The 21,464-nt window shown below is 58.8% G+C and overlaps 1 protein-coding gene and 1 long non-coding RNA gene across 2 annotated transcripts; one reads left to right on the top strand and one right to left on the bottom strand.

The window, feature by feature from the left end:
* Positions 1-1,853: 1,853 nt before the first annotated feature.
* On the bottom strand, positions 1,854-18,323 carry LOC116486200 (1-phosphatidylinositol 4,5-bisphosphate phosphodiesterase gamma-1-like). Its single transcript, XM_032182256.1, has 32 exons — positions 17,665-18,323; positions 13,646-13,795; positions 13,463-13,556; positions 13,291-13,338; positions 12,422-12,506; positions 12,223-12,303; positions 12,102-12,136; positions 11,442-11,514; positions 11,208-11,309; positions 11,007-11,125; positions 10,824-10,909; positions 10,533-10,653; positions 10,263-10,431; positions 9,877-9,996; positions 9,559-9,666; positions 9,252-9,439; positions 8,809-9,009; positions 8,352-8,471; positions 7,569-7,752; positions 7,151-7,228; positions 6,337-6,440; positions 6,027-6,123; positions 5,729-5,795; positions 4,907-5,070; positions 4,611-4,707; positions 4,260-4,484; positions 3,860-4,008; positions 3,108-3,222; positions 2,788-2,949; positions 2,488-2,576; positions 2,192-2,376; positions 1,854-2,110 (listed from the first exon to the last, which is right to left on the bottom strand). Exons 1-32 carry the CDS (start codon positions 17,882-17,884, stop codon positions 2,059-2,061), a joined length of 3,888 nt encoding a protein of 1,295 aa, XP_032038147.1. The 5' UTR covers positions 17,885-18,323; the 3' UTR covers positions 1,854-2,058.
* Positions 18,324-18,503: 180 nt separating this feature from the next.
* On the top strand, positions 18,504-20,835 carry LOC116486201. Its single transcript, XR_004252935.1, has 2 exons — positions 18,504-18,729; positions 20,154-20,835. It is a non-coding gene; the product is annotated as an uncharacterized LOC116486201 (long non-coding RNA).
* Positions 20,836-21,464: the final 629 nt, after the last annotated feature.

The raw sequence follows: 21,464 nt of genomic DNA, 5'->3' as shown, positions 1-21,464 counted from the left end.
CTGTGCCCCATATCTCTGTGTCCCCATAGTCAGGTGTCCTCATGGTCCTGTGTCCCCATAACCCCATGCCACATAGTCCCATAGCCCTGTGTCCCCATAGCCCTGAGTCCCCATCTCCCTGTGTTCCCAAAGCCCTGTGTCCCCCTGGCCCTGTATCCCAGTGTCCCCATGGTCCTGTGTCCCCATAACCCCATGCCACACGGTCCCAGAGCCCTATGTCCCCATGGCCCCATATCCCTGTGTCCCCATAGTCCGGTGTCCCCAGGGTCCTGTGTCCCCATAACCCTATACTGCATAGTCCCATAGCCCTGTGTCCCCATAGCTCTGTGTCCTGCGTCCCCGTGGCCCTATAGCCCTGTGTCCCCATAACCCCGTGTCCCCATAGCCCCGTGTCCCCATGGTCCCATATCCATGTATTCCCATAGTCAGGTGTCCCCATGGTCCTGTGTTCCCATAACTCTATCCCACATAACTCCCATAGCCCTGTGTCTCCATGGCCTGTCCACTGTGTCCCCATAACCCTATGTCACATGGTCCCATAGCCCTGTATCCCCAAAGCTCTGTGTCCCCATGGTCCCATATCCCTGTGTCCCCATAGTCAGGTGTCCCCATGGTCCTGTGTCCCCATAACCCTATGCCACATAGTCCCACAGCCCTCTATCCCTACAGCTCTGTCCCCTGTGTCCCCATGGCCCCATATCCCTGTGTCCCCCTAGTCAGGTGTCCCCAGGGTCCTGTGACCCCATAACCCTATGGCACGTAGTCCCATAGCCCTGTTTCCCCATGGGCTGTCCCTGTGTCCCTATGGCCCCAAGGAGACACCACTCCATTTAGGGACACCACCCCCTTTGGGGACACCACCCCCTTTGGGGACACCACCCCATTTGGGGACACCCCAAACCCCGTAACCCAGCGCTGGCAGAGCTGGGGGAACCGGACCACGACAGCGGGGTATAAATATTGGCTAAATAGATTTATTTTCATACAAAGAATACACAGATCCCCCACCCCCACCCCCATGGGGGCACCCCGACCCGGGGGGACACCCCGAGATGTCCCCAGTCCCTATCCTGGCCTCGCGGGGACCGGAGGTGAGATTTTTGGGGTCGTCCCTGTCCTGTGTGGGTTTTTTGGGGCCTCCAACGGATTCCCTCATTGGCGTTTTTTTTAGGAAATGCCCCAAACTGTGGGACTTACCTTGAAGGAGCGGCAGGATCCGTCCCCCTCCCCAGGTGACCCCAGGGATGTCCCCATCCCCGGGTGACCCCAGGAACGTCCCCATCCCCAGGTGACCCCAAGGACGTCCCCAGCCACCCCAGGGCTGCCTCGGTGCCCGAATTTTACCTGCACCGGGCACCTCCTGTGCTGGGGACATCTCCAGATATTTTGGGGTCCCCCCCCCGCTGCCTTGTTCCCATTTCAGGGACATCTCTGGACATTTTGGGGTCCCCTCGTGCCTTAATACTGTGCTGACACAGAGCCCTCCCCCCCTACAATCCCCCCGCCATATGTACAGGCTGGATAAAAGAAGAAAATACAGATATTTATAGTGGGGTGGGGGGGGCCGAAACACGCCCCTCTGCCCCCAAAACGTCCCCCACGCGTCCTCATGCCGCTGTCCCCACTGTCCCCAGGAGGGGGGTGGCCGGTCCTGCCCCATCCCGGATCAAATAGGGACCGGGAGAGCTCCTCCGTGCCTCAGTTTCCCCATCGGTCGCAGTGATTCCCCCCCCCGAGGGAATGTCACCCCCCCCCAGGGGACATCGGGGACACGAGGTGACACCGAGGCGTCTGAGATTTACGTCCTCCGACGGGGAAACCTCACGGGCAGACCCACTCAAAACTCCCTTTTTCTCCCCAGATTTGTCACACCGCTGTCACCTCCGGGACCTTCGCCCCCCCCCGGAGGCTTTAGGGGCTGTTATGGGGTGGAGGAGGTCCGGATCCGGCCCCCCTCCACCTCCTCCTGTCCCTCTGCAGCAGGAGAGGAGGTGGTGGGAGGCAGCGGGGAGGGGGTGGAAGGTCCACGAGGGGCTGGTGGCCTCGAGCCCGCCTGGCTCAGCTGCGTTTGGTGACCAGCTGCCGGTCCCTCTTCTTCTTCTCCATCAGCCTGGGGTGGAGCAAGGGGGTGGCGTTTAGGGACCCTATTCGAGTAGAAGGGTCCGGGGACGAGCTCGGGGGGGGCACTCACTTGCGGTTTCGGACTTCGGTGAGCTCCATCAGCCGCTCCTGGGCCGCCCGCAGCTCGTCGAGGCGCTGCTGGTAGCGGGAGTCGCAGTTGTTGGTGCGCTCGTAGCTGGAGACCTGGCTGGAGAGCTCGCTGGCGCGGTCCCGTAGCTGTTGGATGGACGAGTAGAGGTTCTCCTCGTCTTCCTCCTGCTCTGACACAAAGAGGGTGAGGTTTTGGGAGCGGGCCGGGACGCCCCAAGATGGCTGCGGGTCGGGGGAACGAGGATCAGGGGTTCCCGGGTTGGCCCCAACACCTGCCTTGGCGTTGATGATCTCGATGTGGATGAGGAGGGCGGCGAGCTCCAGGTCCTCGGTGTAGCTGTTCTTCAGCGGCACCGACCGGTAGCCTGGACACGACACCATGATAAAAGCTCACAAAATCAATCCCAGAATCATCTAGGTTGGAAGGGACCTCCAAAATCACCCAGTCCAACCCCTGACCTAGCACTAACAAGTCCTCGACCTCTATCCGGGTCCCAGCCCCTCGCCGTGGCCACGGTTGGGTCTCCAAGGGGCTGAGGGTGATGAAGATGATGGGCGTGGAGGGAGGGAGCGTACCTGTTTTGAGACCCTTGACGGGGAAGGTGGCTTGTGCCAAGAAGTTGGGGTCGCTGAACATGTCCTCCTCGTACACCACGAAGCGGAGGAAGGCAAACTCGGGGTTGTTGATGTCAAAGACAAACTGCTTGAAGAGCCACACGGGATTGAAGCCGTTGTCGGCTAGGGGGTGAGGACAGAGCAGGGCTGGACACACGGACAGCACCAGCACAGCACCACGGCTCCCCCGTTGGTGGGAGATGCTTTTCCCTTTTGCTCCTCGTGAAACCCAGCCCCAATGGGACCCTAAAGGGTGTCCCGATGTCCCCATGGAGCCTCACCTACGACGTCCGTCTTGTTCTTGCTGTTGTCGTACTCGGAGCCACACACCTCCACCTCCACAAAGGGGCACACGATGCTCCTCCCGTTCTTGGGCAGGTGCCGGGCGCCGAGGATCTGCAGGAGGAAGAGGAGGAGGAGGAGGAAGAGAGTGAGGGCTGGCCATGATGACCTTGTGGTCAAGGAAGGGCTCTTCATGCTAGTGGGTTTCCAACTCCTGTGGGTTGGCTGGTTTGGGCTTGCCATAAGCTTCATGGCCATAATTAGCCACCCTACACCTTTTTTTATCACAGAATCACTGAATTGTAGGGGTTGGAAGGGACCTCGAGAGATCATTGGGTCCAGCCCCCGAGATCATTGGGTCCAACCCCCTATTTAGGACCTATTTATGGCCTTAGCCTGGTTTTTGCCATACCTGCAAAATGATTTGAAAAACTTTTGCTTTGTCCATGCAATGCCCAAAAGTCAGATGCCTATGAACCAACCCATCCCACAAAAGGACCCAAAAGGTTGGGTAAGGTGCTTCTGGGCATGTTTTAGCTATTTTATCTCTATCTCAAATTCACTCAGGTTGTGCTCAGCTTTGTGTAATTGTGGGGTTCTCCTCCTGGAAAGATCACGCCATGAAAGATCACAGGGTGCTGAACTCTACGAAGCAAACGCGGGTCTGAAACATGTAAAAATTGACCCAAAACCCAGGAAGAACTGTGATGGTGACCACCTTGGGACGGACTCGCCATCCTTGCCCACTTGCCTGCAGCTGCACTGTGATGGGCTCCACGATCTTCAGGCTGTTCTTGTCAAAGGGGTCGAACGTCTCGTCCCTCATGATGTCGGGCTGCAGGACGTAGCCGCTGCGGCCGCCGAGCATGAAGAGCGCCTGGTTCAGCTGCATCGGCTTGTCTGTGGGGGACAGAGCAGATCTGAGCCCCGGGGCTCAAGCAGAAGGTCCCTGAGCCCTGGCAAGCCCCCTGCTGAAAGCCCCCAACCCTGGCTAGAAGGATTTTGCACGAAACACCCACGGGATATCCCCATCAAGGTAGGGACAGAGGTTGGCGAGCTCATCCAAACCACCTCCAACCACGGGCCCGGTGGCTGAGCCACCAGAAATGTGAATTTTTTTGGGGTGTCCTGTGGTGATGAGGACGATTTACCGGGCGTCTGGAAGTTGAGGGCCACCAGCTGGCTGCCGCAGATCCACATGGGCAGCGGGTCGTAGTTGGAGGAGTCCAGGCGCTGCCCTTTGGGGTAGATGCGGCTGAGCTGGCGCCGGTTGTACTGCAGGAACTTCTTGCCCTTGCTGCGGTTGGCGTACTTCTCCGCCTTGGTCTCCGGGAAGGAGGACATGTCCCGGTAGCACGCCTTGTCCGTGCCGATCTCTGAAAGCACCAAGGTGGCCATCAGAAGAGGATGTGGGGTTTTCTGGGAGCCCTGTGACCGCTCCGTTCCCCTCTACCCGGCTCTTCCCCTCCTGATCCCACCAGCCCCCTTGGCCCGGCTCTTACTGTCCTCATCAAACGGCACTGGGCGGCAGTACACGACCAGCTCGGAGAGCTCCAGGGCAATCTTCTTCCTCCGCTCCATGATCTTCCCCTCTTGCATCTGCACGAGGGAAAACAGGATCTGAAACTCTTTCTCCTCAGGGGTACCAGGGACCGTCCACCAGGCAACGGGGATGTCCACCACCATCGTTCATCCATCATCTGCCCACCACGGGATAGGACATCCACCACCACCCAGCGTCTATCCCCTGGGGACAAGGATGTCCCTCCCCCACCGGCTGCACCCCAGGGCCCCTCACCCTGGCATCGGCGTTCTGCGTGGCCTCTCGGATCTTGGCCACCCACTCGCTGAGCTCCTCCTGCGTGTCCGCGGCCACGTCCAGCGACTGGGCTGCGTGGGACATCTGCTGGGAATGGATGGTGAAGACAAATGGTTTGGAGCTCCTCCCGTCTTTGGAGATAACTATAAGGACATCAGAGGGGGGGCTTTACTTGAAGACATTCCCAACGGATGGCTCTGTGGAGCAAACGAAACCTCAGCGGTCCTGCTCCTGGGCCCCCACCAGCCCTCCCCGAGCACCCGCCGGGATCCTCCTCCTTTTGAGGGTCCTCCCCAAAATTGCAAATCGATGAGAAGCACAAGGTGGGCAAGGCAAACCCAAACACCCATCAAACTGCGGTCAGTCCCTGAAAATGTGCTGGAAGTGAAAGCAGCAACCCAAAATGGTCTCTTTTTCCCCTTTTTGTGGTTTCAGCTTTTCACTCCGAAATGCATTTTCCTTTGAGCCAGGGGTAAATATCCCCCCCTCAAACCATCCAGCCCTCTGAATCCCTCTGAATCCTTCCAAAATCAGCCAAATCTCTCCGAAATCAGCTCAAAATTGCCCCCAGCACATCGTGCCAAGCACAAGGCCTTTCCTTCTCTGTGGTTGGATATTTTTGCCAGCCGTGCCTCACGCCAGAGCTGCCAGTGCCCATCAGCACGTGGTTCACCACCAGCCACCCCCATGTGTGTGATGAGTTTGGAGAGCCTCAGCGCATGGTGCTGAGCTCCAGCTTGGGGCATGCACCACCCTAGAATGTCCCCCCAGGCTTACTGGGGACGTGGTGGGGACACTCACCCACGTGGCAGGATGGCACGTCGATGAAGCCCTTCAGGAAGTTCCCCAGGGGGCTGTTTTCGGATGACTGCAAGAGAAGAAAGAAGAGGGAGAGGTAGGTGGTGGCCGAGCCTCCATCCAGCCCTCCAAATTGGCCAAGTCTGAGCAAAAGTCAAAAAAAACACAGCATGGCTTGAGCCTGGAGCACCCCACAGCCTCCGGAGAAGGGTCTGGGCTGGACTGGTGTTGGAAGCATCTCAGGTGGCTTTGGTCCCAGGTGCATTGGAGAAGGGAGGTGACACGGGGACATCGTACTCACAGCCTCGTCCTGCTCCTGTGCCAGCGTGCTGACGATCTCCTCCACGTAGTTGGCCGGGAACCACAGCTGCTTCTTGCCCCCGTAGTCCCCCCGCCACCTGCAAGGGGTGAGAGGATCAAGGCAAGCGGACAAATTCTGGGGGGACAGGGGGTGTTAACGCCGCATGTGATGTCGGGGAGCAGTTGGAGAAGGAAGGGAGGGGGAGAGGGACAGAAAAGAAGGTTGTTAAAACCCACCGCAGGAAGACCCGCAGGAAAACCCACCGCCCCTGTCCGCCGTGATGCTGCCCAGGGCACTGGACCACCCTTACCAGCCCCCGTCCTGCTTGTCGACGTTGTGGATGATGGCCTGCTTGCAGAACGACAGCTCGTCCTCCCGCTGCGCTTTGTAGTCGTAAAGAGCCTTCACCGTGCACTAGGCCACCAGGGAGAGGGACACACGTGTCACCACCCAGCCTGGGATGCCCAGTTTGGGGATGCCGATGGGCAGCGCTGCTCACTCAGCCCCCACAATGATGCACGGGGGTTGTCGTGACCCAGGGTTGGCACTCCTGGGTGCGCGACCCCCCAAACATTGTCCCCTAAAAGCCCATCCCAAAAGTGAGATATGTTAGAGAGGACAAGAAGTGCCCGTGGTTCCATGCAACCACCACATTTCTCTTCTGGGTTCCCAATTTTTTTTTTCCTGTTTCACTCAAGGGGATTATCCCCTGATATTCCCACACCCCCCTGGAAGAAACCCCTTTGGGTTAAGTCTTCCTATGTCTGATCTTAACCTGAGGGCTGTTTTGCTGCAAAAGGACTTTGAAAGCACAGCAGTGCTGGACCATGGGATTGTAGGGTCACAGGGAAGGGCCCTCAGGGCTCCTGCAGGGTCAGCTCTGAGAACAGCCTGGTTCTGAAAACCTCCAAGGATGGAGAGTGCACCAGCTGGGAGATGACCCTAAAGCTGCTCTTTTTGGGTTCTCCCCAGTGCAAGAGGACCCATCAAGGCGTCCTTGCTGTTGGGGCTTGCTCAGGTTCATGGTGGGAGATGTGGTAGAGGAACCCTGCAGGAGTCCCAGCACCAGAATCGCTATGTCCCATCACCCTGCACCTCCTGGGGACACCAGCTCAGCCTCTTACCCTGGCCATCGGCATCTTGTTGGCCTCCACGTAGAAGTGGGGTGTCCGCACCTCGTACAGAGCTCCATAGTCCAGCTCCTGCAAGGAGAGACATCAAGGCAGGTCACCTGGCTGTGGGGACACTGAGGGAACACTCATGAAGTTGGGCCACCATGGGTGGCCGAGAGGAGGCTGACAAGGACCCAATGAACCTTTAAAACTCATCGAAGGGGACTTATGTTTGGCACAGATGCCTGGCCATAGCCAGGGACAATGGCAGTAGATTACAACTTGGCTGGTTTGGGTTGGCCTTTGGGCAAATCTTTGTTGTCCCAAAGATTTGGGACAGCTGGAGACCTTCCCACCTTTATGGAGATGGGGATGGATAGCATGGCACAGAGCCCCCGTCCTCGTTGTCCCCACCACTGGGACCACTCACCGTGGTGCCCATCTTCTCCAGGGTCTCCTCGTTGATGGGATAGCGCAGCTTCATCTTACGGTAGAGCGGGTGCTTCTCGTAGTAGCTGACGAGGTCCACGAGGCTCTCGAACTCAGCCGAGCTGCCCAGCATGAAGAGCCGGCCCTCCTGCTGGATGCGGCAGTGCTTGATCTTCCCCTCCGCCCTGGGGCCAAGAGATCCAGTGGGGGGAGCCGTGAGGGGTGGCCGGACCCCACCTCAAAAAAGGGGGGACGGGCAGGAGGTAAATGGGTGTGGGGTGCTGCTGGTGTGAGAGCCCTGAGGACGTGGCTTCACCATCACCACAGCCAGGTTGTCCCACCCATGGGAGCAGCATGTAGATGTGGTGTCCCCAAAGAAGCACGGAGTGATGGAGGTTGGAGGCACCTCAGGGCCATCAGGTCAACCCCCGCCATAGCAGGGTGCCCAGCCCCGAGGCCTGGTGGGTTCGGGGAGCCCCCAAAGAGGAGCCCCCAGCTCCTGGTCCCGGTGCCACGGCTCCAGCACCCTCTTGGCCCAGCAGTGCTGTGTGGGGGCCAGGGGGAGCCTCCTGGGCTCCAGGCTGGTCCTGGGCCCCCCCGAGCAGAGCCCGGCCCCAGCCCCTCGCACCCTACAGGGCCACAGAGATGTGGGGGAGCTCCCCTGAGCCTCCTCCTCTCCAGGCCGAGCAGCCCCACCTCTCGCAGCCTCTCCTCAGGGCCCTGGGCTAGGTCCTACCAGTACTGGGGGCCCAGTGCTCCCCAGTGCCGGGATGGCCGCACTCACCGAAAGGAGATGGCGTAGGAGTTGGGCTCGCTGCGCTTGCGCACCAGGAAGGCTCCGTCCCGCGGGACTCGCATCAGCATGTGCTCAGCCTGCAGGCGCGTTAGGCTGGCGTGGTACCACCTGGGCAGGCACAAGAAGGAGGCAGAGGGCTGGCAATGGCATCCCCGCGTCCCAGGGAGCACCCCAAATGTGACACCAGCTGTATCGGAGCCAGCACGGGGAGGGATGAAGATGGTGGACCCAAGGCAGGACAAGTGGTGGAAGAAGATGGTGGACCCAAGGGTGGGACACGTGGTGGAAGAGGATGGTGGACCCAACGGTAGACCACATGGTGGAAGAGGATGGCGGACCCAAGGGTGGGACAAGTGGTGGAAGAAGATGGTGGACCCAAGGGTGGGACACATGGTGGAAGAGGATGGTGGACCCAAGGGACCAAGGGGCCAGGTTTCACCCTCACTCTTTGCTCTCGTGGGCGTTGGGCTGGGGCACGGGGTCAGTGAGGCGCATCTCGAACTCATTGCAGCGGAGCGGCACCTCGCGGTAGTGGCAGATGAGGCTGTAGAGGCTGTCAAAGACCAGGTTGTCCGTCAGGTAGAACTTGGTGGCACCAGCCTCCTGCCGCGAGTGGATCCGGCAGTGCTGCACGCGGTTCGACCTCCTGCCATGGGGAGACAAGATGGGAGCGAGTCAATTCACATCCATGACCATGACATGTTGTGCTTGGGGATAATCAGGTTCAGGGCACCACAGTGCTCAAAAAGGTGGCTTTTCCCTCAAAACTTCATTTCTGCCTCCAAACTGGGGCCTGCAGGAGGCAGCCACCAGATGCCTGGGGATCTGCCTCTTGGGGAAGGTGTGATCCTGCCTTCCACCCCATGGGGACCAGACCAGGCCTCCTACCAGAAGGAGAGGGTGTAGTCGCCCACGAAGGTCTCGCTTTCGCGCACCAGGAAGGTGCCGTCCTTGCCGCCCGTCTCGGTGCAGTACTCGTGCAGCAGTTTCTCGGCGATCTGCCTCCCATCGCGGCCACCTCCCAGCTTCCCGTGGAACCACTTCTCCGTGAAGTGCAGCTCGTTGTTGTTGAACTCCTGCAAGTCCACGCAGAGACCAGAGACACCCCAAGGTCAGTGTCCTCCTGAGCAGATGCCATCGACGAGGGTATCGCCGCCCTCTCCCCGTTCTTGTGGAAATCCTGCCCCCCACGCACCTCCTTCTGCTCCACCTCCTCCTCGTCCTCATTGAACTGGTAGCGGGACGTCTCCTCTGAGTAGTAGATCTTGTTGCTCGTCAGGACAAAATAATGTGGGCTCCAGGTCTGGGAGGGAGGAAGAGCATCACCAGGACAGGAAGGATGGTGGCATGGAGGCACAGGGATTTGAGACCCCCGTTCCTGCCTTGCATCCCTCCATGTGGCGTTGCACCAGTACCCCATGCCCACCCCAAAGCTTGGTGCTCTGCCCTTCTAGGGCATCCCCATCTTACAGGTCCTGCTCTGCCCCCGGCCATCAGCGGCAGAGACACTTACGTGGTCAATGGGGTCTTCGAGGTAGAGGATGCCGTTCTTGATGGAGTTGCTGATGTCGTTCTCTGAGTAACTGGCAGTGGAGACCTCCTCATACAGGTTCCCTTCGACCAGTTTTTTGTGCTGGGGACAGGCCAGGAATGGGAGCTCAGCAGGGGGCATGGTGTCCCCATCATGCTGAGATCCCAGCCCTAAGTATCTACAGATCCACCATCACCACCACCTCCCATTCCCTGCAGATCTCTCCTTGCAGACAACCCTCACATTGCACTGCCTGTGCATGGAGAGAGCTTGCTTCTGAGCCCCAAGATTTAGGGTTGTCCCCCAGCCCAATACAGTCTTTGACCCTCCTGCAGACAAGGGCTATGGGATGGTGCCTGGCTTCACACCTTGATTAGGATCTTCTTCTTGAGCTGGGTGGGTGAGGGCAGCTCATCGGCGTTGATGTCAACCGGCTTGGTGAGCAGCATGTCCCCGAAGACCTTCTTGAAGTGCGAAGCCATGTTCCTCTGCTGGACAATGCTGCAGTGATCTTCGATGGAGAGGATGATGGGGAACCTGGAGGAAGCAGGTGGGAAAGGTGGCTTGGGATGAAGACGAAGGAGAGGGGGAATTTGAGCAGCCAAAAACTGGTCTGTCTCGGGGGAGCCAGGGCTTACTCGGATGTGACAAAGGCGTGCTCCTTGATGGTGTGCAGCACATCCAGGAACTTGATCTTGGAGGTGAGCGTGTGGCCGTGGTAGATGATGGGGAGATCATCCGGGCCATCCCAGCAGTCCACTGAAGGGGGAGACACCTTGGTTAACGCATGCTGGCCACTAACTGTGCACCAGAACGATGTTTTTGGGACCCCGAAAGAAATTGGAAGGCTCCCCTCTTCCCTTTGCCATGGGATGGGTGAGCGGGATGGTCCATCTGATGCAATTTTGGGTGCTGGGGGGGGGACTCACACTCGATGCAGCGGCAGCCCATGCGCAGGCAGCGGGCGTACGCCTCCAGGGAGGACTCGCTGGAGAACTGGTCCCCTGTCAGGTACCTGAGGAGGAGCGAGAGGGATGCTCAGCAGCTGGGGCTGCCCTGGCCAGGAGGGGATGCTCATGGGGGTCCCCGAGGTGAGCCCACCCCATCCTTACGTGTTGTGGGAGGAGGAGATCCAGTACTGGGACAGAGGGTGGTTCATCTCCTCGGGCACCACGCGCTCGTACTTGGGGTCCATCACCATGTTCTCCTTGGAGAAGAGGTAGGTGAGGAACTGGAGGGGGGGAAGCAGAGAGGTCAGGGCTCGCTGGGGATGAGGAGGTCTCATCGGGCAGGTGCCGCACGGGGCCACCCACCTCATCCAGCTGGAAGGAGGGGTCTGCTGCATCGTTGGAGCCATCCTTGAGGTAGGAGCACATGTAGTCCCTCACCATGCCCACGTCGCTGGCCCAGGGCTCCTGGGGGTGCAAACACGGCTGCCGTTACGGGGGGAGCCACGGCGGTGCAGCAGCTGGGCTGGGGCATCCCATGGGGATCCTCGAGACTGGGACCGAAAGGGGTCCCCGGGGGGGTCTCAAAGGGCAACCAACCTTCTGGTCGTGCAGCAGGAATTTCTGGAAGTCGTAGAGGGAGACCTGGCAGAGCTCGGGGCGGTCCACGTTCCTGGGGCACAGAGGGGCCGTCAGGGGAACTGGGTGCAGAAGTCGGGGCAGATGCCACTGCTGCCCACCCGCGGCTCAGCCCCTGATGTCCCCGGCTCCTGCCCTGCTCCTGCCCGCAGCAGAAGCTGGGAGAGGGACTTGGGAAAGAGTAGCCCAGGGGAAGCCTGAGCTGCTGGGTGCTGGCCGTGCAAACACTCCCAGTGGCACCCCATGACCCGGGAGAGCTGGGCACGAGGATGCCCAAGGATGTGGGGAAGCAGGCGTCAAACCACATCACTGCATCCCCTGGCCCTGCAGTCCCTCACCGCCCTCAGAGCGAAGAATTTGGGGTGAGCGTCCCTGCTCTCATTTCTGCTCCCATCTCCATTTGCACTCACGTTTCCACTCCCATCCTTTCTTTCACCCTTTCTCCCATCCCTGCCCCTCAGACCACGTTTGTCTTCCCCACTCCCTGCACCCCAGGCACTGGGCGATGCTCCAGGGATGCGTGCATCCACCGGGACCTCCTCTATCCCGGGGTTTGCCCCTTGACAGCTCCCACCCTTGGTGGTGGGGCTGGATGGGAGCCGTGGGGCTCCCGGGACTCACCGCAGGGGGAAGGAGAGCTCCAGCTGCTCGATGACCTGCAAGGCAAAAGGGAACGGGGCTGAGACGGCCGGGGACGCGCTGCGGGGTAGGGATGCTCAGGGGGACGGATCGCGGCTCTTACCGACTTCTGCGCGTCGAACATCAGGTTTTTGTAGAACTGGATGAAGTGGGAGAAGGTCATCTCATTCCTGGCTTCCACCTCCTGTGGGGCAGGGTGTGAGAGAGGGGGGTTGGTGTAGGGGCATCCAGTGACAGCGGGGCCGGCTCCAGCCCTGTTGCGGGGACTCGAAGCCCCGCTCCCCACAAAATGTGGGTCTTACCACGAGCTTGTCCCGCAGGAACCTCATGTTGGGCACGCGGTAGTTCACCTGGGGCAGCATGGCCTTCAGGTCCTTCACCGTGATGCTGCGGGAGGGTGAGCTGGTGTCAGGGCACCGGCCGGAGCCACTGGGACCCCAGGGGACACCCACAAAGGACAGAGCCCCCAAACTGACCCCATATCCCAGCACCAGCCCTGTCTCTGGCTTGGGGTTCCCGCTCTGCCAGGCTCTGGATCCCTACAAGTGCACAGTGCTCTCTAATTTTTTAGAAGAAGCATTTTTGCCCTTTTTCTTTATAATTTAGAAGGCTCTGGTGTGAGTGTGAGAGCCCTGAGCAGAAGATTGGGGATGGGGACACTGCTGCTGGGCATCTGTCACATCTGGATACCGTAATTATCCCTATCCCCATCTCCATAATTAAGTCCACATTCCCTTGCTTTGTGGTTTTTGTTTGTTTATTTGTTTTTTTTACTATATCAACAGGATTTTTATGGGCTGCATTAATGGCCCATCCCCTCCTGGTGCTGCAGCGGGCACGAGGACATTTGGGTTCCTGCTGTCCCTACAGCAGCAAGGAAGGGACCTGCACTCCAGACTCTGTTTTTAGGTGCCTTTGGGCACCCCAAATAAACCAACACTGCCTCGCCCCACATCCCCTGCTCCCAGCCTCCAGATTTGGGGCACAGTTGGGAGGATTCGGCCCCATCCAAGGCCAGCAAAGCCTTGCAGGGTGAGGCCAGGGCGTTGCGGCATTTTGGCATTTCCCAAACTTTTGCCCTTTGGTAAAACATCCCTGTGAGAAGAAGGACGGGGACGTTTTGGCCATTGCATGCTGAGCCCATCAGCATGTTTCCTCACATGGTGCTCACCTGCCTTCCCGCGACCGGTCCATCCCATCAAACTGTTTCCTCAGCCACCTGGGAGGAAGGGAAGGACAAACAGACAGCGCTCAGCCTGGGGGACTGTACCCAGGGAGTGGGGTTCATCCTTCCAGACCCCCAAATGGGGACCCAAGAAACGGGACCGACCGTCCCTCCTCACCTCTCGATCTGCAGCGGGGTCTGGGCTTTCTGGGTGTCCGCCACCAGCCAGTTGAGGCCCGTTATCCACAGGTTGATGTCCTCCTCGCAGAAAGCTGGAGGAGGAAGAGGAGAGGGTGGTGAAGCCGGGATGGGGGAGACGGCACCCCCAGGATGGCCACAAGGGTGAGCGGGGACCACGCACCGGCCACGCTGAGCGTCCGCAGCCTGAAGTCCATCCCGTAGAGGATGATGAAGCACATGGTGAAGTCGAGCTTGCGGGCGTCCTCGGGGTAGCGCTCAAAGTCCCGCGAGTTCTTCCCCAGGCGGATCTCCTTGATCTCCCGAATGTCGACTGCGGGGACAGAGTTGGACACGGGACTGTCCCCTGCCGCCCTGCCACCGCGGAGCCACGCGCGGGGCTCGGGGAGGCTGTGGGAGGTGGGACTGTGTAGAAACCACGTGTCCTTTGGGGAACCTTGTCCCCAGGAGAGGACGTCCCCATGGCACTTTGGGTGCTGTGACCGTGTGTCCCCCAAGGGAGATGTCCCCGCAGCCCTGCAGTGACGTGTCCACTAGTGTGATGGCACCACGGGTGCCACGTCTCCTCCCAGCTCAGCCTTTCCCATCCTGGCCCTACAATCCCTCCAGCTGCCTTCCCCTCTTCGAGACAAACCCCAAGCTCTGGGACGGGCCGAGCTCATCTTTTAATAGAAGATTTCTGCCCAAAGGTGGCAATTTGCAGCCCGGACCGCAGGGCGTTTCTTTCCTGCCGCGTTGCTCTCTCATTATCTCGCTATATAAAGCCAAGAGGGCTGGGTTTCCGGACCGTGGTCTTCCTCACCACCACGTTGCCAAAAGGGGGATTTCCATCCCCCCTGCTTGCGCACAGCGGACACGTCCGGTGGTGGGAGCAGAATAATAAAATTCGGGGATCAAGGGGGATAATAATATTCGGGGATCGATTCTGACACTCGAACCCATCCCTCTTCCCACGGGCATTGCTCCCGGGCAGAGCTCGGCTCCGGAAAGGGCTTTGTGTGGCTGAGGGTGGCCGGACACCACGCAGGGTCATTGTCCTGCAGGAAATGGGTCATTTCCCGGAGAATTTCCAGCCCGGCTCCGGCTGCTTCCTACGTGGCGGTGGGGCTGGAGTGCAGGGTGCCGGAGCCGAGGGGAAAAAGCTGGAGGAGGTGTGGAAGGGTAAGGGATGGGGGAGAAACGGGGCCGATTCAGTGAAAGGCAGAGGGAAAAGAGGTGCGGGGTCGTTTTTCTTGGCGGAAAAGGCTCCGGAAAACACTGGTGGCTTTATCCAGCCTTCCCTGGGAGGAACGCGAGCCAACTTTCGCGGGCCAGGGCAGGCTGTGAGTGCTCGGCGGCAAAGCGATGCTCATGGGGTCTGCACCCAGGCGTGTGATTTTGGGAAACGAAAGCTGGGTGCCACCCTCAGTGCACAGACCCATGGCTCGTGGCTCAAAGCTAACTTACGGTGGTGTCCTGAGCTCAACCGGGTGGATATTCGGGGCCAGACACCCTTTTGTAGGATAGGAACCGGGTGTGTGTCCCCAGACGTGCCCGTGGCAGCGGGGTGAGATGCTGGGGGCTCTGCCGACGGGTGCTAACACAGCCAGGACCCGGTGTTGGCCCCAGCCTCCCGGCGAGGGAGCAGCGTGCAGCACAATGCAACGCGCTGGCGGCTTCCTGGAAACCACATCTGCAGCGGATTTGCAGGGATCATGGCAGAAGTATGTCTCCAAACTCCTCCCTGCATTGTCTCCGGGGTCCCGGTGATTAAAACATGCTGGAAGCCAGTTCCAGCTGCGAAAATCCCTCCTCTCTTCTCATGCAAAGCGAGCAGCACGTTGCAAAGGCTTTACATCTCGGGGAGGTTGTGGCTCCCGGGTGCTGTAGGGCCAGGGTTTGCCCAGCAGCTTTTAGCCAGGCTGAGAGCCTGGGATTTTCCTGAATGCAGGAGAGGAAAGCAAACCGAGGTGGCTGGAGGGATGCTGCTGGACTGGGAAGTGCCACCGGGTGGCCGAGTTGTGTCCCCTCGGGGTCGCCTTGGTCCTTCCTGTGGGAGCCCCTGTGTGAAGGACCGGGCGGTCACGTCCCCGAGGGCTCCCTGTGAGGCTGAGGAGCTGATTTAAAACCTGAAATAAAAGATTTCCTCCCGGGCCAGAGGTGTGAAACCAAACCTGGGTTTTCTCCTCCCCAAACCATCCTATTTCTAATCATCTGGCATCAGCAAGGACGAAGGGGTGAGTCCCAGTTAGCCGTCACCAAGCTGCGAACCACCCCCCCAAAATGTTTTTGGGGTTGCCAGGGACTGGAAACAACCTGGGAAGAGACGAATTTTGGAGGCAAAGCCGGACACCACGCTCCCCTGTAGCTCTTAACCTTGAAGCTGCAGAGCATCTCCTTGCCGCGCCGGGGGACCCCATCCGCGTGGCCACGCGACTTAACAGCAGCTTAACGAAGCGTGTAATTAGCCTGCAGGGCGCGGGGCATCTCCAGCAGAACCAGGTTCCCCGTCCTGCCTCCTAACAGAGACATCAGCTCTGTCGGTTTTCTCGCTAATCCCTTCTCAAGCCGGGTGAGAAGAGAGGATTTGAAACGGCCCGGGCAGGCGTGAGGTTCGGGAGCGAAGCTGAAGGTCCCAGAGCCCCCGAAAAATCCCAAATGGGGCTGGAGAGGGTTGGTGAAGGTGCTCCAGCCCCACGCCAGGACTGGGATTGCTCCCAGCCCCGCTGGGGAAGCAGGTGGTGGGGTTGGATGGAAGGATTATAACATTTTTAGGGGTTTTCCTTTTTTTTTTTTTTTCCCTCTTGGATGACCTCAGAGGACGCTCACGCATTCCCAGAGGGAGGTTTTGGGTTGCTGTGTGGGAGATTCCGGGCACTGATTGGGGAAACTGAGGCAGGAGATCTATGGCAAGGGGAAAGCGGCGCCGAGTTCCCGACCTGGCTGTGTGCGGTGCTCCCGAATAAAAACAAGGAGCCGGAAAGGCGCTATTTCCGCGAGCAGGGAACGAGCTCTTCCCTACAAAGGCCATGGGGGAACAAACCTGCAGGGGACATCAGCCGGCCACGAGGGACCAGCCGGTCCCCTCCTGTGCCCCTTTGTGCTTGGTGGCACCCCACAAGCTGGCGCTCAGCCCCCAAATCCCCTCTCCCCAAAGAGGCCTCGGCACCATCCAAATTTTGCATTTCAGCCCCGTTTACGTCGCATGGGGCCACCACCGTGACCACCCCACCCGGCCTGCCTTCCCCAGGAGCCCGGGAACCCCATGGGCAGCGAGGTCTGGTGCCAGTTTCGGGGTTACAAACACCCCCAGGAGGCGAGGCAGCAGATGGTCCCTTTACCCCCTTTCTAAGGTATCAAGCCCCAGGACGGACACGGCAGCAGTTCAAGCCCCATGGCAGTTTAGGGTCGAGGGGAGCTGGGATGGAGGAGGCGAGTGCATTTGCACCTCTGGGCATCCCATCATGGCCAGGCATCCCACCGTGGTAGAACATCCCACCTTGGCAGAACATCCCACTGTAGTAGGATATCCCATCATGGTAGGACATCCCAGTATGGCCAGGCACCCCAAAACCAGGAATCCCACCACATTTGGGCATCCCACTGGGGTAGAACAACCCACAAATGGTAGAACATCCCATCCTGATAGAACTTCCCACCATGGTAGGACATCCCAGTATGGCCAGGCACCCCAAAACCAGGAATCCCATCACATTTGGGCATCCCACTGGGGTAGAACATCCCATCCTGATAGAACATCTCACCATAGTAAGAGATCCCAGTATGGCCAGGTGCCCCAAATCCTGGTATCCCACTACATCTGGGCATCCCAATGGGGTAGAACATCCCATTGGGGTAGAACATCCCACTGGGGTAGAACATCCCATTGGGGTAGAACATCCTATCCTTATAGAACATCTCACCATAGTAAGAGATCCCAGTATGGCCAGGTGCCCCAAATCCTGGTATCCCACTACATCTGGGAATCCCACTGTAGTAGGACATCCCACCATGGTAGGACATCCCAATATGTCCAGGCACCCCAAAACCAGGAATCCCACCACAGTTGGGCATCCCACCGGGGTAGAACACCCCACCACGGCCACGCACCCCACGGCAGCAGATCACCCCATCGGGGCAGGACATCCCACGGGGACCACGCACCCCGCCAACCCGTCCCCAACCGCCGCCACCGATACTCACTGTCCCCTTCCACCTTCTCAGGCGTCCGGCTCCAGATGATCTGCCGGGTTTCCAGCTTGACCTGGAAGGTCCTTCGCTCCGGCCTCTGCGACTTCTTCTGGTAGAACAAGGTGAGGACGGTGCCCATCTCCAGGCAGCGGAGGATCCTGCCCATGTCCCCCGCCTCCATCCTGCCGTCCTCCAAAAAGCCATTGACGCTGTTGAGCCTGGAGACGGACATCTTCACTGCGTGGCCATCGCCCGCCGGAGCCGCGGAGTTGTCTCATGCATGAAAGGGAAAAAACGAAGCCTCCCCGGGGATTTGCTCCGAGCACGGGTTTCCTCTGCTGCCGATTCCCCCGGCGTCGGGGTGGGAGGCTCGGGTTGGAGGCGCCGCGACCTTCTCGCCGTGCGGCCCCGGCTCCGGCGTTGGCATCCAGCGGTGGCGAGGAGAGACGGGGGACGGCTTCAGAGCCAGAGGGCTACAAACCATCCGGCCACCTCAAGGCCTCGGGGACGGACACCTCGGCGGGGCCAAAAAAAAAAAGGAGAGGGTGGCAAAAAAAAAAAAAAAAGGCCGCGGGAGCGAGCGCCCCGAAAAAGCAAAGTCACCCCAAAAGCAAGCGGAGAGGAGCCGGAGGATCCCCGGCCTCCGTGCAAAGAGGGGAGAGGGGTGAGGAGGGGAGGTAGGGTGTGGGGTCTTCGGGGACCCCCCAGGGTGGGATGCGGGTGGTGGGTTTGTTTTTTTTTTTTTTTGGGATGGGGTGAGGGGATAGGAAAAGGGGGGGGGAGGTTCGCTCTCGCCGGTCGCCCGCTGCCCCTCTCCGCTCCTTAATTTCGGGCTGATGAAATGGACGCCCAGAGGAAACTGCAATCACACATGGCCGGAAAGAGATCAGAAAGGAATTTAAAAAAAAAAAAAAAAAATGCAGGATCTTGGAGAAAGGAAAATCGCAGCGACGGAAGAGGCGGCTGAGGGTGACATCTAGAGGAAGGCGAACCGGGGAAGGGCTCCTGAAGGGGGGTGTCCCCAGGCCCTACAGACAACTGGGGGGCACCCCAAGGATGGGGCACCTTGGGGACGGGGTGGGTGCTGGCTTCCCCCAAGGGGGACGCGGCAGCGGGGTCGGGGGCTGCAGAAGGTGGGGGCTCCGTGAGCAAGGGGGGTGGTGGATTTTTTGGCACGGCGCGGGCGCGTGAATGCAGGTGGTCCCCGTGCTCCTGCTTGTAGGAATTATTGCCCCGAGTAGGGGGAAAGGGCAAAAAAATCAGGGCTGGGGGGGATCTGGGTGGAAAATTGGTGAAAAAAGGGAGGAAATGTAGAGAAAATGGTTGTGTTGGGTTGAGCTCCGGGTGCCTGCAGCGCTGAGCCAGGACCGAAGCCCACGAGCCACTGCTGTGATGAGTTTTGTCCTGCCTGAAATTGGGATGGGGGTGGTGGGGGGGACAAAAACGGGGACGGGGAGCAAGGGGAAGGTGGGACAGGGGGACAGGGCACAGCCTCACAGCCCCTCTTTCACCCCCGTGCCCGGTGCTGGGTGGGCAAAGAGGCGGTGGCGCGATGGGGCTGCAGCCCTGCTCATTTTGGGGGATTATGGGGCATTTCGGGGGGAAAACGACTAATAAAAGGGGAAAACAGGTGATATGGGGGGGACACAGGACCTGCTGTGAATATGGACTTGTTTCAAGCCTCACTGAAGTCCCTCAAAATCCTGTATGGTCCTTAAAAACAGGAGCGATTAATATTTCAAATACAGGAGCAATTCATATTTCAATCTGGACAACATCAAACCCTTATCCCCATCCTGGGGGTTTCCAAAATCCCCCCAGATTTGCAGCTTTACCCTCCGCTGCCAGGAGCCGTTCGTTTCTCTCCTCCACGGAGAAAAATCCTCGCCTGCATTTTAGCTCTCCCCTTCCTTGAAAACTCACCTGTTTTTTCCCTCTCCCCAGCCACGTTTGATTTATTTTTTGGCCCAGAGGAGCCCAGCGCCACGCGGTGAAGGCCACCGATGGCCCCTATGGTGGTGGTGGTGGACAGGCATGTATGGACCCAGTGGAAACCAGTATGGGTTGACGGGGTCCCCAGTGCCATGGCATGGGGTGTGCTGGCTTCCCTTGGTGCTCACATGCAAATACCGAAGGGAGAGCTTCAAATTAAAGCCATTCACCCCTCCAAAACCATAAAGTTGAGGACAAAACCATAACGTTAAGTCCTCCCAGCTTGGGAGGGTGCTGCCACCGATCCACGGCGATTTTGGCAGGACTTTAACAGGGACTGGATGCACCAGGAGCAGCTTTGTGCATCGCCGCGGTGATGGGGACAGGCAGAAATCTCCACCTGGGCTCTGGCCGCCCACATCTCCCCTTCCTTGAGGAATCAGGGGACCCCTGGGGTAAAAACGAGATCCTGAAGTTGCTTTTTTCTTCCTTTATTCATGAATCAACTTCTGTTTTTTCTTTTTTTTTTTTTTTTTTTTTTTTTTTTTTTCCCCCCTTCTCTGGAGCAGAATCAGCTTTTGTTTCAAGCGACGAGCTGCAGAGATGCCGGCTTCTGGTGTTTACGTTTTCCATTTCCAGGCAAATCCCATTTCGGAGCCCCCCGAACGTGGGTCTGGGAACTGAACATCCCGACCGCGGCGAGCCGAGGATCAGAATAGCAGATTGTTTTGACACAGGGGACTTTGCAGCAGGGCTTGGGCTTCTGATGTCCATCCAAAGCACGCGGGCGGAGAAGGAATGCTCTGTTTTCAGTCTGCAATGGAGTCACTGTTTTAATTTTAGCTTCCCCGGAGCAAAGCTGTAAGCAAGCCGTTACCAAAGCAAAGCACCCTACGGAGGCTGGAAGAGGCTGAGGGATCGCAGCCTCCCCATCCTCCCATGTGTGGGACTCCAGGGAGGGAAGGGACCCCGAAAGGTGAAGGCAAGCACCCCAAAATCTGCGTGTCCCTTCTTAAAAACCCCAACACGACTCATCCCTGCAGCTCAGACGGGGGAATGGTGTAGTGGTGCTGGTGCCCATGCAAGGACAGCAGAGCCACAAAGGCACCAAAGGGTGTTGCAAGAGCAAATCTCCACCAAAAGGGGCCAACAACCCCCCAGCAAAGCACAGGGGAGCTCCAGAGGGTGCAATTTATCTGTATGGTGGAAAAAATAAAGAACAATTCCGGGAGAAAATTCTCCTTCCAGCAAGTTTAGCTTCTTCTGCAGCTTTCTGGGTTGGAGAATCACTGCTAGACGTGAGCCTCAGCCGCTCACCCATGTCCCTTCCTGGAGGTAAAGCTACCTGCGGAGTCCCAAACCCCTGGGAGGAGATGAGACAGGTCAAAACAAACCCCCCAAACATCCCGAAATGTCCTCAAGTTGCTTTCCAAGTAGGTTTGCACAGCGGGAGTGTTGCAACTGCTCGTGCAGCCGGTGTTGCGAGAGCTCTGGCTCCAGCCCAAAAAACGTTGTCGGTGGTGGGCACAGTGAGGGTGGGGAGGCTCCGAGGTGGCAGCAGAGGGGACCCAGGGGACAAGGGGACGTCCTGCGGGGACGTCTCTGGCCTCACAGGGCAGGAGAGCCAGCGGCAGTAGCTGGGGATGTTCAGTCCCTGCCATCCCCGTGCAAGTTCAAAGCATACTTCAGCAGGTGAAAGTGGAGAGAAAACGTTAAATATCCCGGAAAATAATTCTAGGAACAGCAGCGAAGAAGTGCACGGATTATTCATCCGATTTCTGCCCTTCCCCAATTATTTGGGGGTTTATGTTTGCCATTTCCAGGCAATTCCCCCATTCATTGGGGTCTGCGTGCAGCTCACACGCCGGCGGCGAGACTGC

This window comes from Aythya fuligula, chromosome 2 (assembly GCF_009819795.1).
Source record: "Aythya fuligula isolate bAytFul2 chromosome 2, bAytFul2.pri, whole genome shotgun sequence".
Lineage (NCBI taxonomy): Eukaryota > Metazoa > Chordata > Aves > Anseriformes > Anatidae > Aythya > Aythya fuligula.
The sequence above is the reverse complement of the archived record's forward strand: the minus strand, read 5'-3'. Positions and strand labels throughout refer to the sequence as shown.